Source organism: Aquila chrysaetos, chromosome 9, assembly GCF_900496995.4.
Source record: "Aquila chrysaetos chrysaetos chromosome 9, bAquChr1.4, whole genome shotgun sequence".
NCBI classification, from domain to species: domain Eukaryota; kingdom Metazoa; phylum Chordata; class Aves; order Accipitriformes; family Accipitridae; genus Aquila; species Aquila chrysaetos.
This window is the reverse complement of record NC_044012.1, coordinates 17,817,061-17,832,051: the sequence shown is the minus strand read 5'-3', so window position 1 is coordinate 17,832,051 and position 14,991 is coordinate 17,817,061. Positions and strand designations below refer to the sequence as shown.

The 14,991-nt window shown below is 38.3% G+C and overlaps 1 protein-coding gene across 8 annotated transcripts in view; it reads left to right on the top strand.

Moving 5' to 3' along the window:
• TOX3 (TOX high mobility group box family member 3) overlaps positions 1-14,991 on the top strand; it is a 123,948-nt gene that overhangs the window by 60,615 nt on the left and 48,342 nt on the right. For 5 of the 8 annotated variants that reach the window (XM_030026417.1, XM_030026423.1, XM_030026416.1 and 2 more), the window contains exon 3: positions 561-815. In XM_030026417.1, coding sequence (XP_029882277.1) covers positions 561-815 — 255 coding nt within the window. The remainder of the gene's footprint in view (positions 1-560; positions 816-14,991) is intronic. The other 3 variants (XM_030026418.1, XM_030026420.2, XM_030026422.1) reach the window with 1 other exon arrangement.

The window sequence follows — 14,991 nt, the reverse complement described above, 5'->3', positions numbered from 1 at the left end:
TCTTTTATACATGTCTCTCCGCGAAATTACAGTCCTTGTTTAAAAGGGTGCATTGTACTTTTGGGATGGAAAAGAAAAGACATAGAGACCAGAATTATAATATTTCTTGTTTATAAGTGGATGAAAAGGAAACAAAAGATGTGAAATGGTCAGTGCTGAATTAATGTTGGGCATGTGCTACAAAATTGTCAGTATTTTATGAAGCATGAGAGTAATGTAAGCTGTTTGTGCTATTTTACTAACATATCAATAAAGTGGCAATTTGTTATACAGCCAAATCCAATGTAGCTGATATTCAGACTAACAACAAAGACAGATGTTGCTAATTAAGTACGCATTAAAAAACTGTTAATTCTGATACTCCATTAAAGCCATATGATAATGAGACTTAAATCTTTAATCAGAATGATCCATAAACCCCTTCAGCATATGAAACTTAAAAATTTTGTTGCATAGAGAGTTTGCATTGAGAACAAAACAAGATTTGGACTGCAGGTCCGGAGGTAGTTGCTGAGAGCAGGGTGCCCTAACGTGGTTTGCCTTGTCCTGTTCTTTTCTAGCAGACGTTCCATACGCCGAGCCTTGGGGACGAGGAGTTCGAAATCCCACCCATTACCCCCCCGCCCGAGTCAGACCCTGCACTGGGGATGGCAGATATCCTGCTGCCCTTTCAGGGCCTTGGTGACCAGCTGCCTGCCCAAGGAAATGAATTTACACCTCAGTTCCCCCCCCAGAGCTTGGATCTTCCCTCTATTACAATATCCCGAAATCTCGTGGAGCAAGACGGCATCATCCACAGCAATGGATTGCATATGGTAGGTCCGGTTCTTTGTGTGCTTCCGTTGCCTAATGTTGTCTGTCAAAGCATAGTAATGTAGATTTGTGTCATCTACCAGTTTTAATTGATCTCTCAGAAGATCTGTGTGGTTTCTTGGTATTGTAGCCTGACCAAGCATTTGCCAATGTTCTGTATCGTGTGCAGGCGTGTTCTGTATGAATGATGACACGTGTTGTCAGTGTTACGCAGCAAACAATGATACGCTATTACTCAGTTCCCTAAAGCAGTTGGCAAATGGTTAAGGGTTTATTGTTGGTGGATTCAGGAAGATAAACGTGGTGGTTAACGTACAGCGCAATGCTATAATGTGTGTGAACAGATCTCTTGTGAAGAAGCAGTCAGGCTTTACAAACACAGAATTTTAATTTTGGGAATGGACTTGGAAGCCCATATCCACTGGCATCATATGCATCCCAAGTGCTGCTAAAGTTCAAAAACGTGTTATACAGTTGACACTGGCATCGAGAGTTGAAAGACCAATGTGTTGGTCAGGGTGAACTATAGCATTTAGAAGGAATCGCTTGTCTGTATTTCAAGTATAGGACCCACATCTGAAAGCCATCAGGATATTTTGAAAGTGCAGTATTGAGAGTAGCTCAGAAAGGGAACAGTATGCCAGCAGTAAAAAAACATGTTATTTCCCTATATTCTGCATATTCCATGGGCTAATTCTTTATAAATGGAAATTGATTTTTTTTAAGTTTTTTTTTTTTTAAACTCATAATAGAACTGATTGACCATACGCAGAAATACAGGGCTATAGAAAGACTTTGTTCAGTCCAGTGCTGTTGTTGACCACAGAGGCTGGGGTAGGTTAGGCCTGTTCTCCTGTTCCTGGGCTGTTTCCAAGCCCTCCAGAATGGGGAGGGACGGTCTGGCTGTGAGGAAGGGCTAAGCGACAGGGACTGTGAGGCTAATTCCAGTGATCATTCCTGTTAATTAGAACAATCAAAACCAAGGCTGTATGGAATCTATACACACTGTATGGCTGTGATCTCAGTGGGAGGCTATACAAGGCAGTTTCCACTTTCTTGTTGCATTTCCCTTTCAGCTTTGGGGGATCTCCATGCTTGGGTTTCTCTAAGCTTTTTGCAGTAACATTCATGCTCGCGGTGATGAGACACAGCTCTGAGTCAGTTTATCACACTTAGCATTTTAAACTCAGTGGTTACAATTAGAATTAGTTTCTGTATTGCATCTTGAAGACAGACTGAACGTTTAGCTTGAACAGATATTTTACATCAACTATATTCTTTCTGATTAGCTGTTTTATATAGGACCTTTTGCTAAACTTGGAGTAGTGAAAATGCAGATTTACTGCTGGACTGTAATAAAGGTCATCATGTTGTCATGTTAGAATTTTGTGTAAATCTTTTTTTTTTTATTATTATTCTGGCAAGTGAAAATTAATTAAAGATTTACAAATCAACAAGCAGCAAATATTTTTCTGGAATTCTGCAGGCTGCTGGCTTTGTTGCAAATTTTAATATTTCCTTGGAGGTCATGAAACGCAGCTAGCACTAATACAGAATTAAGCACAAACTGCTCATTACTTAGGACAGAATTCAGTAATTCCATAGATAGAAAGCAGGGACTGCTTAAAACAGGCCTTGAAGGATACGATACTTCTTTTCAGATCCCATTTTCCATGGGTTTTTATATGCACTGGACATGTTGGGTGACTACTAAAGAAAGATCAGATAAATAAAACCTGAGAGTCAGGAATGTTATGCCTGAAAACTGAAGTAATGGAGCGTGTGTACACTGAACACAATGAAACTTGCTCAGAAATGTGTAATAAATATCACGGGCTGGATCACTGTTGTGTTACACGTATGAGTATCCCCTCAATGTTATTGAGTGGTTTGTAACCTGACCCAGTTTTGCCTTTTAATTTTTCATCCTTTCACTGAATGTGATTCTTCCATGAGTACATGCTGTCACCTTAACAGTTCCAGCCAGAAGAGGTTTCCTGGTTAGATATCTCTTCTCTCACCTCTTCTTGCACTGGCTGAGAGGCTTTACATCTTTTCCTTTTTTTTCTAGACTGTGCAATGTAGAAATTAATGGCATAGTTTACATTGATTTCCGTGGTAAGAATTTGTTCCCATATAGGTCAAAGAGTAGATCTAGAGAAGCTCATGCCTTCTTCTCCCAGTACTCCAGTGGTATTTTCCAGGGTGATTGCCAGTTCAAAGCTGTGGGTTGTGTGTGTTTGGCTTCAGAGAATTGATGAGGAATTGCGTGATTTGATATGGAGGAGCCACATAGGGAGGTTCGTGTGTCAGACACTTCCCCACAACCGTTTGATTTGTTTTATGCTGTGAGGTGGAGTGGCCTCTGCCATTGTATTTTAGTCAGTAGCCTTTTTCTCTTCTGCTCCTAAGAGCTGGGTAGCTTCAGGAAGTTTAAAAATGTTAACAGAGGGTCCTTGCATAGGTTTCCCCTGAACTCACATAGCTCTCTTTAGTACTCAAATTTTCCAGCAGTTAATCTGTATTTCAAAAATAGAAAATGAAAACATTATATCATATTTTATGTGAAAAATGTGCACTTTATTAAACTGGTAAATATTTATTAATGATATTAGAATTCATCTTTAAATTAGACATTTCATGAATTACCTTGCCTTGGAGCTATAAAAACTTTATTGCAGCAATAAAAAAATGTAAAGGAGGCATTTTGACTATGAAATTTCATTTCATGGTCAATTGAATTTACTATATCTGAAAGAACTAAAGATGGGGTTGTAAAATAATTACGATGTTCGTATACACTTACAGAACAATGTTCTTATCCAGCAATACTAGGATAGCCTTATTTAAAGGCTGTATTAATAGTGTATTGCTAATCACTAAAGCTTCTTTAGCTGAATACAAACTTAAATTATTTTAATATGAACTGCACTGAGTTTATTGGTTATCTTGTGAAGCATTAGAGAGCTTTACTGTAAGCAATATTTAATTTAGATAAATGTAGTCCTACCCTGTTGAAAGTCTGGTAGAAGAATTTCACCTTGAAGAAATGTCATGAGATTTTAAATCACAAATGTTGAAAAAATAAAATGGGCTTGGACAGAATTATGATTAATACTGTGTGTCTTTGGCTTTTTTCTATGTACTACCTGACATGTTCACCTATAAACTTGAATGCAGAATCACCAGAGGCATGGTTAAAAATAGGTTATGTCAAGGTTTTCCTATGTCTCCCTTAGGGTATGGAGTTGGCTAGCTACCTTGTAATACTTCTGCAAGTATCTCACATATTTCCCACAGGAAGACCAAAGTAAAAAAAAAAAAAAAAAAAAAAAAGAAAGAAAGAATTCTCTTTTTAACATATTCTTTGTGTATTATTATACTGAAAAAATCATTCACAGTGCAAGAAAGATATTTATTCTCAGCATACATGTGGCCTAGCAATTATTAAAAGATCGTATTGATGAGTTAACAATAGTTCATACTATTAAGATATACATACTATGGGAAGAGTGACAATTTGTCACACTGCTGATTAACTTCATTATTATTGGCAACAAACAACACATTTATCTTACTTAACAGCCTTTTTCTACATTTAAAAACAGACAACAGCAACAAAAAGAGGAGATAAAATGGAGTCAGTTTGATTAATTTTAATATTTTAATAATATGCAAATAAAATCCTGATGTTCAAAAAAGAGTCACTGAAAAATGGAGTGTTGATGTACATTTGACTTCAAAGAACACATGGATTTACATGATGCAAATATTATCCCTATAAATACTTGAATATAAATAAGTGGAAACCAACAACAATATCCTCATTAAAAATCAATCCCCAATATTTTATATTAATGCTCTGTTTTCTGTTGGGCTGCCCATAGAAAGATTATTTTAATCTGCAAACTGTGGCAATTCTATAAAACTACAACTTGTGCTCCTGAGGGTTCCTTTTTTTAACACCTCTCTATAATCTGCCCAGCCTGCTGAGTAGCATTGACATCAGTAGTACATCAATTTCAGAAAGTGGATTATTTTTACTAGACAGCTATTGTGACATATTGGGTCAGTCATAAATGAAAGATATTCATGCAAGCATGCAATACTTGTAATGAAGTCTCACTCTGACCTTCTGTATGATTGATTCTGTAATTTAGTTTTCTCAGGCAGTGCCTGAAATGAAATGAAATCATGTTGAACAAGTTTTGAATACCCACAGTGCACCAGGAGAAGAAAAATCTGCAGCCCCAGAGGCTTGAGAGAGAGCAGCTGAACGATTTATCTCCATGCTATTATAGCCTTTGCCAGCATTCAACATTTCTTTTTTTTTTTTTTTTTTTTTTTTTTTTTTTCTTATTTGGCTTAAGTACTTAATTCTGCAGGTAGCTGTAAATGGGAAAATAAAATGCTGTTCAGATTTAAAATGACAGGACAGGAGTATGTGCAGGGGACTGATAAAATATCTTGAATAGAACTGACCTTTCATGTAGCTGAAAGTTACTGGGGGATTCATCCTCATAATTACCATATAGATTATTTTTATTTCTTTCCTGCAATGAAACATTTCAGAGAGCAGTAGTGCTGATTGAATGAAAATTGAACTTGTTAACATTCTTTTCAGCTTAGCCTGTTGTACATAACAGAAGGTTAGCTTTGATGAATTTCAAAATTCTCTTTCTGATATCTAAGAAACACACAGTAAAATAATTGTCTCTTTTCAGTCTGATTTTTTTATTTTATTCAAAAAAGTACAGATGTTACAAAGACTGATAATTTTACATATATTGCTCCCTATATTACTTATGCTGCTAGAGCAAATGTGTTTCCTATTTGATGAAGATTTGAGCCTGTTTATATTTTACAATTATTGTGGTGCTGTCAGTGCATTCAGGATTCTGCACAGATAAGGCTAATTCATAGTGGAATGCGCTCTTCTTTAATTACATTACTACTTAGGAGTGGCACTGTGCTCAAATCAAAGACATGATGGTGACTATTGCTTTTATTTCAAGAAGAGGCTTTTTAAATAAACAGCTCAATGATGTGGCTTTAAAAAGCTGAGTTGCAAATTTGAGCTTATTAAAGGCTGCATGCAATAGAAATATCATTAATGTTTCAGAACAGTGGTGCCTTGTACTTAAAGGTCTAAATCTTTTTTAGTAATTTAAATTCCCAAATTACTAATTAACTGAATAGATTGACAGAAGATTGCAAGAATAAAAGCTAAAAAAGTTGCTTTAAAATTGGCAAAAGACAGTTATTTCACTACTCACTGGACTGCGTGTCTCTAATTCATATGTTTAATTTTCCTTTACAAAGAAACTTATTTGTAAATGTCTTTTAATACCCAGTCTGTAATCTCCTATCTAGAGAGAATGGAGTACTTTTTCAATTAATACCATGTTATAACAACATTGTTTAATGTGTTGCAGATGAAACAGTTATTTCATGGGTCATTAATGTGTTTAACGCCTGGAACGCTCTATTAAAACAAGCCCTTGTTATTGTTATGAACATGTTTATTGTCATCTTTTAAGACGAAGCATACAACTAATTCCGGAAAGTTACAATTATTCATTTATAGGAGTAGCAACTGTTCTTACTAGAAAGAGAGATTATCTTCAGAGTTTTCTTGGTTTTATTTTTCCTTTGATTACTGCGGTGGTTTACTAAACTCAAGTTTTAAATCAACAGTGTTAGTCTAGTTTGTATTGGACTTTCCCAGCAGAAATGGTAGCTGCTATCACCACTGTTTTTAATAATTGGTGGCACCAAGAAAAATTAATCTCAAACTTAAGTAATGCCAAATTAAATGATGCTCTGGTGGCTCAGATCATTGACATTTGGCTATATACAGAACCCTTCACATGGTGGTGGACAGTCTGTAAAATTAGACCTTTAGGACTCAGTTGGGATTTTGCAGCTCCGGTGCCCACTCTGGCTCAGCTCAGCGCTGTGGCAGGCTGGCTTCTGCCCACACGTCTGAGCTGTGTGCTTTGCTGATGGACTTTCAAGTCAGGTTTTTTTGATTGGTGTATAGTTAAATATTTTATTTTACGTCTAATGACGTAGTTGCGTGGTTTTTAGTTCCCTTTCGGAGAGCGTGTGTGCACGGCTCGTGAGGCCTCGGGGGAAGGTGGACGATGGGCTGAGAACCCTGGAGGCAACAGAGAGCCCTGGCTTCTGCGCAGAAGCTACGTGCTGCGACTTTGACGTGGTATGAAGGCGGTGCTAGCCTGATGACGTACAAAATAATAGGGTTTTAATAGTGTGTAGATTTTCACATCCTCAGTGACACTGTAATACTTGGTGTGGGTAATATAGTCACTTTTCTGAGAGACATGCTCTTCCCTCCCTTCTCATCGATACAGACACAATGGGCCATCTGTTAATGAGTTGTTCTGGTTGGAGAAGGAAACCTATTCTGGTGTTCTTTTCGAAAATAGGCGACTCATAGTAATGGCAAGAAAGGACCTGTCCATAAGAAACAAAGTGGCAGCAGTTGCCAAAGACATCTATCTGAATAGCAGGTACTGCTGGTGCTAAAAAAAGGAAATAATTAAAAAACGATGCAAGTAGTTTATTAGCTATTGAGATACATGAGGGACTTCTGCACGAAAGAAGAGAAACACAGTAACATTGGCAGAACAGTCTGGGAAAAAAGACTGTGACTACTTTATATTAACAATGCCTAAATCAAGATCCATCAACTCCAGAAAATATTGTGAGGTGCCATATGAATATGTGGAAAATGATACACCCCAATGGGAAAGCTGTCAGGAATTGGAGCAGAAGCTGAATCTCTGATGTTCCTAAGAACAGGAACGCAGGCGTATATGACCATGGACACCAGCTGTGCATTAAGCCTGGCTTTAAACTATTGTGCCTCCTGAGTTTAAACTCTTAAAATCAGGTGCTACTTTCTTAAGCCAGCCAAATGAGGCAGATGCCGCAGGTCTGGGTATGTTGTACCTGGCCAAAGGCTTTGTTGGGTCCAGCCACCATGGTTCTTGGGTCATTTGAAAACTTCCTTTGAAATTCCTGCAATTCTCTGCTGTTACCACCTATGTTTCCCTTTGGACAGCTTACCCAATACTCAGCTTCCGCTTCAAGTTCTCAAGAAATGCTAAGTCTCTGTAGAATTTAAATTATTCTGTGTTGTCAGGTAACTGGAAAAAAAAATACCTAGCTCTGGTAATAAAGATAATGAGACCTACTCTTCTCATTTGCTTTAAAAACCAACAACAACCAACCAAAGAAAACCCAAACCACCACCCCCAACCCCAAAGAAAAAATACTCCCCCTGAAGACAGCTACCAACACTTGTAGCAATTTTTAAACAAACAAATACCATGTAACCCCCAAGTCTGTCCCCCCCAATTCCTTGCACAATTTTTGTAACCTTTGATAATTTTTGTCAGTTGTCATGCTTCCTTGCAGTCTTTCCCCTTGTTGCTTACTGCATAATAAGGACCTTTGAAGTCTGCCTTTGATTTGGTTGCTGAAGCACCTGAAATTGTAGAGGTTGTAACAAAACCGCTAACAGCATTTATCTGACATTCTGGGACTTCATTTTAAGTGTCCAGGGTTTGTTTGCAATATGCTTTCGCTGTTTGCATACAGCAGACCTAAGCTTGTACTGCTAATTTGGAGAGAAGCTGCTCATGCCACCAGACCCATGAGATCAGAGCCCATCTGTGATCTGAGTCACTCATGTATTGTCATCATGCTGTTGGGTACCTTGTCCAAAAGGAGTGTGATTCAATATGCTTTAAAGTATGGTAGATTTTTGGGGAGAAGAGGGTGGAGAATCTGTCTTTAAATGCCTCTACAAAATGGTGTAAAGATCAAATTATAAAGAAGTTGTGAATCAGGTGATGCTAAAGCATCAGCCATCCACCCACTGTGGATGGGTGGAGGGCTGTCGCAAACCTATGGTGCCGTCCGTCTGTAAGAGCAGAAGCCTTTCCCGAGCAGAAGGACTCAATAGTGACTGAGGCAACCAAGAAGCATTACCCCTTCAGCCCGCTTTGGGGACTGCATGAGGAACCTGCAGGGTCACAGGACAGTAAATGAGCAAGAACAAAGTTCCCAACATCAAATGCTCCATGCTAGGGAGGTGGGGCATCAGGAGTAAGAATTATAAGCATTTCAGAGAAAAGTCTTTGTCTCTTAGTTTGGCAGTTGTGCGATTTTGCCCTAGCTGTGAGCTTCTCATATTTCTTCACCATGTAATGCAGCATTTTCTTAGAGATAGCTGAGCATACTGTGAATGAGGCCACAGAGCAGTGTTGCAGAGGTGCCTAGTCCCGAGACCCGGAGCGGTGTTGGTCTGGCAGGTGCCCAGGCTGGTTGGCCCTGTCCCTTGGCACGTTCTTGCTTGGAATCGCATCTCTGAGGTGGTGCTGCACTGCCAGGTGTGGGTGTGCTCCTACTGCCTAATCCCCGAATGCGGTTCCGTCAAAGAAATGGTTTTAAGTTGTGATTTGGTGGTCTCATGGCACTCTTACCACCCCCTGTAACAGGTCAGGCTGTCTGCTCGGAAGGAAGCTCTGTGCTGCACAGGGGAGTATGAGGAACACCAGCCATGCGAGGGGTCACTGCCAACGTGTTGCAGATCAGACCCCAAAGAAAAGCAAGGGACAGTAAATCGGAAAGATTCCAATAAAACACATTCAGATAACTTGGAAGTTGCAGCCGTATGAGAAAATTCTATCATCTAGCAGGAGATGAATTTCTAGAGACATCTGGGCTTGCCAGAACAAAAGGAGATGGTTGTTCAGTTTTGAGGAATAAATCAGTGGGCCCTCACGTTTGTTGGTTTTGGTTTGGGTTTTTTTTCTCTTCATGTCCCTTCTCTGGCTTATGTGCTCTGAGTGAACAGAAGAGAGTAATTTCTGATGTAGTGGGACTGGGGGAGCACACAGACCAAGAAATTGCGTATTCTTCATGTTCTCCAGGCAGCAGAATGTCCGTGAGCCTCCTGTCACCAACAGATCTTTTAGATCCAGCTGCAGACGTAACTTTTTTCCGACCCGACATGTACTTTGTTGTAGCCTTTCTTCGGGAATTAAATTAGGTAAGCTTTCCTTTTCTACAGAGACATGAAGCAAACATGGGAGTTTTCTCATTGCTGGAGAAAAGAAGCTGCTGCTTGTAGTGGATCTTCTGATAACTGCTGTTTGACAGATCTATTACTGAGGGCAGTATCTGAGGAGGGGAGAGGAAGGATGCTGCTTCAGTGGTGGCAGCACCAAGTGCAACTGTTTTGTATTCTATTAAGTAAGGATTTAATCTCTGACAGAGAAAAGCATCCTGTTAGTTTGATTTGTTTTGATTGGCAGTGAATTCCAATCTTGTAAAAATTTAGATTAATGGATTCTTTTATCTATACTTGTGGAGAAAAAGAGTATTGAGGATTTCTTCTAGAGATATGCTGACTTGCCCAAAAGTAAAGGGAGTAATTTACAGACAGGGACAACTGAGGATTTCGCTCTTTACACTGCAGTACATTTGCTTCAACTTACACATATCCTTTAAAATATTACATCAGCTTAGGTTACATTGACAGTGTTGAATTCTTGAGGCAATAGAATAGATAATGTTTTGAGTCAACTTCTGAAACCAGGGCACAGTGAGCATAACCATAAATGTTGGGTTTTGCATAGTTATTTTTGTTGGCAGATTTCTCACTTTCCTTAAAAAACTAGCTCATGCAGTATAGGGTCAGATCCCAGCCCTACGTCTTCCTGTAGGCACTTCCATGGGCTCAGTCCTGACATGGCTAGAAAGAGTCTTACTGGATATGTTGCCTATTTAAATGATTGAAGGCGTAGACATTGATTTTAATAAAGACTTCAATATTACTCAAAATGTTCTAAAAAGTAATTTCCTAGTTACATTTTTAAATATCATGTTGAATATTCCTAGAGATTAAAATTATATCAGGGTAGAAATCCAGGATAAAACTACTGTATGTAAATGACTGTCAAAATGCAGGGTAAGTGGAAGTTAGGGCACCTCTCAATGTAAAGGCTGGATGCATTTATCTGTTAAAATAAATACTAGCTGTATTACTAGCAGTATTAACTACTGGATGCTTAATGAGTTGATAACAGAAGAACGAACTATCTTTTATTACCTTAATTTTTCCCTTAGTACTCAGTGGTATGTTTCGCTCCGGTACAGTAATTGTTGAAAAACACCTTTGATAATACTGTATAAATTAAAGCGTGGGAGTTCACACATGCCTTTTTTTAAAGTCTCATTACTCTGTTGTTTGCTTTCCAGTGGCTGTTGAGGAATTGATATTTTACCAGTTTTTGAGAACTTACACTTTTACAAATCAAAGTAAAATAAGCTACATATTTGGCATATGCCATGAGACATGTGTCCTTTGGCAATCTGACTAAATAGGAGTTCTTTGGCATGACTGTCTAAATCGATTAGAATAGTTGCAAGTAGGATAGTTTGATGGACAGATATCCTTATGGTTCCTTTGATGAGGCCTTCAATGCATCAAATGCTGAATGTCTTTATAATGTGTGCTATCAGAGCTGTGCAAGAGAGTGGTGACAGAAAGCCAATGTGCCTAGATGCAGTCACCATAAAGTTGTTTTGCAAAGGGGGAAACATTTTGGACCATATTTTGCTTTTTTTATCCATGAGTATAACTGAAGAGACCAGAGGGGTGGCTGGCACTCCCCTCAGTACAGGTCTCTATACCTTAGGTTTTTTGTACCGCTCACGTAGGATAACAACAGAGAGATCTGAGACAAAGTCATTTCAATCTGCAGAGGAATCACACGAGTTATTTCTCTTTGGTTTTCCATTTCACACATTATGTCCTTGTTTGATTGTCATGCTGAGTAAACCGGTGGTTGAGTTTTGCCTGACTTGTGTTAAAATCACCAAGTTTTGCCTAGCTTCAATCCAAGACACTAAAGCAGATCAGGCTCAATCAAAACGTGATTCTGTCCACTTGAGAAGTTAATGAATTTTTGTCAGAACTAACCTGTCATTTTTGCATGATGTTACAAAAATCCTGAATGCTCATAATACTTGTGTATCACATTTACTTCTGGTTAAGTTTATGTAAAAGAACCTGTGATATTCTCTAAAATTTTCACAGTATTCTCAGTGGATTATTTTGAATACGTGAGCTTTTAAATTTTTGTGTAGTAATGTAATTAGCATGTCATGTGGATGTTTTGGTGCACTTGTGCTTCCATGCGTGCTCCTGATATAAGATGATTTTCGTTGTTAAACATTTCTTTGATAAACATTTCATGCATAATGAAACACTACCGATCCTTTTGGTTCAGTATCGGTCTTTGTAATATAAGGGAAAAAATAAGAGTAAAGGTAATTGATGGAAATTTTGTTTTCTTGATTATAGATTCCTCCTTAGAAGATGTTGTTTGCTCAGGAGTTATATACAAATGCTGTGGACTTTAATGTTGCTATGGACTAACTCCCCTACCTTCTTGCTACTTGCTAAACCACCGTACAAACATGAAAAATGGTTTATGCTTCCTTGTCTGAAAGCTCTTCTATAGGTACCATATGTTGTTGAGGCCCACAACACTGTACCACAAAGTAAAAAAAGAAATTCCCATTCCTTTCTGATTTTTTTTTTTAAATATTGATTAGCCATATAACTTAAATTCAAAGTGCAGAAAATACATTGTTTGTTGTTATCATATGTAAATGATATGAGATTGGAAATGATACAGAATATTTTGTTTTATGTAATATGTCTTATCTCTTTGGTGCTGGATAGCCAGTTACAAAATATTGTTGTTTCCACTTCTAGCTTTTCTGAAGTTTTCAAGATTAAAAAAAAAAAAAAAAAAAAAAAAAGCTTAAAGAATTAGGAAAAGATACAGAAAAGAAAAACTGGAATTAAATAAGTGGATGTAAAAAACCACACAAGCATCAGTGTCAGAAAAAGGGACAGTTAAGAATTCATGGGCTTGTGTATAAAATTAGATTCTGGGTCAGTGCAAGTCAAGAGAATTTAGTCTCAATAAAATCATAGATGCAACCGAAATGACAAGACTTGGAGTAAATGGTTTGTAACCCACGTCATCACATTTTGTTGCCTTGGTGTAAAGGCCAGAAAGGCCTGTATTGTGTAACCATAAAGAGAGAACAAAAGCTAGCCTTTTAGGTGTAGAACACCTCCAAGAAAGTACTGCCTGCAAAATACTGAAGAAAGTTAATTTCTATGAGAGAAGGTGATTCTGATGATCTCCACCTTTGCTTTACCACCAGTTTTCTTCATGCAATAAAGTAATGTCTGTAAACTAAAATGAATGCAGTAATATGCAGAAAGTTATATCCTTTTACAAAAGACTTTGAATGACTTCCAGATGCCACTGCCAATACAAGTCACACTCAAAATGACCCTATAGTTAATGGTAGTAAATTTTCACAGAAGGGTGCCCTGAAGCAAATGGGTATTTCAGCCAATAAGTCTGATGTTTTGATCTTTCTGTATCAAGTGCTCTACTGTTGGCACATGCATTCATCTCTAAGGAACTACACTCCATTCCTAAATATATTAAAAGAATTTAAGAAGTAGGAAAAGCAGTGTGGTGCGGTACGGATGATGAGTCAAGCTGGCAATGGCTTGGAAAGCATGGGGAAAATCAGGGTGAGACCTAGTGTATAGGATCTGGATCAGGAGCTTGTGGGGTTAACTTCATCTGTACTGGATCCAGGTGCAACACTACATGTACTTTCATGCTAAGAAGGATTTCTTCTTTCTGTATAGGCTTCAGCAGAAAGACACATGAATGCCAGATTCAGAAGTAATATGATTTATTGCTACAGGGAAGCAGTGTGCTGCGGCAATTGTACGTAAGATGGATGAGGCAGGATGTGCATCTTCTCTAATGCATGGATTGCTTCTTTGTACGGCCGCACTTGTCCCATCCAAGAAAAGGCTTTCAGGAGTGCAGAACCACTGCTTCTGTTGAGGGAAGAGTTGTAAAAAGTAAGAGGAAAGTCACTTGGGCTAAACTTACCTCCATGCTGACGCAGATTTTTGAAAACTGGTTTGGGCTTATCTGCACTTACTAAGCACTGGGAAGGGCAAATTCTGTTGTGGACTGTATGCTGGGTTCCCAGCATTGCTGTTTTGTTCTGTGTCATTTCATTAAGGATCACTGCACCTGCTACTAATTGCGACGTAGGTTATTAATAATGAAAGAGTTTTCAAAATCTAATTTATTTCTCATGTTTCTGTCTGTTCAAACAATGGCTATAGATTAATCAGGTTGCTGAATCAATTTGTGAGCTATTTGTTCTTTTCACTTATTAACTGTTTTAAAAATCTTCTTCTCTGTTTAAATGTTCCTTCATTGTGTATTGATCCGTGTGTGGTTAAAAATAAGAAAACTGAGTTGTTCATAGGCAGATTCCAGTTGACTTTACCTTGAGGGTCTCGCTTCTTTTTATTTACAAGTGTGATAAGTGTTGTGCAGATGTAGAAGGCATAGTTTGTGCCCTCAAGAAACAGTAGAAACAAAACCATGCAAGCACTTGAGTTTCTAAGACATGAAGTACAAGAAAAATAAAGTCGGTGGTTGGTACGGAGCCTGCTACTTTCCACATGTGTTTGATTGTTGGATTAAAGATAAAAATGAGTAGTTTTGTGTGGTACTTGTGAGCAAAGATTTTTAGGAGTGATCAAGATTACTCGAATGGTTCTCCAGTGTGCTGCAGTGTCTGCGCTCGAGACCTGGCAGGGCAGTGTTCTTTGTTTAAAACAACGTTAAAATCCCACTCAGACAGGATTGTTTTCTACCTACTAGTATTACTAGCAACAGCTAAGAATAACTGAATGTCAGTAAAGGAAGATGCTTTCCTCTCTCTATATATTCCGCCCCACCCCGGTTTTGTTTACTTTCTGCATTTGACAGCAGTTTGTGTCTTCTCAGTTGCAGTATTTTCCCTGTATTGTCAGTCAGCCTGTTTCCCTGTTGATTCTGTGGGGATTTCCCATCGCATCAAGAGAAGAAATGTTTAAAAATGGGGAGATGCAATTTTTGTTCCACAAAAAACCCCATCCCCGAGTGGGGGAGAAGTGACCTCCAGGGCAAGTGTGGTAACTGTTGCTGCATTAAATATATTAAAAATGCATTTAATTCGTTAAAAAGAAATGAAACA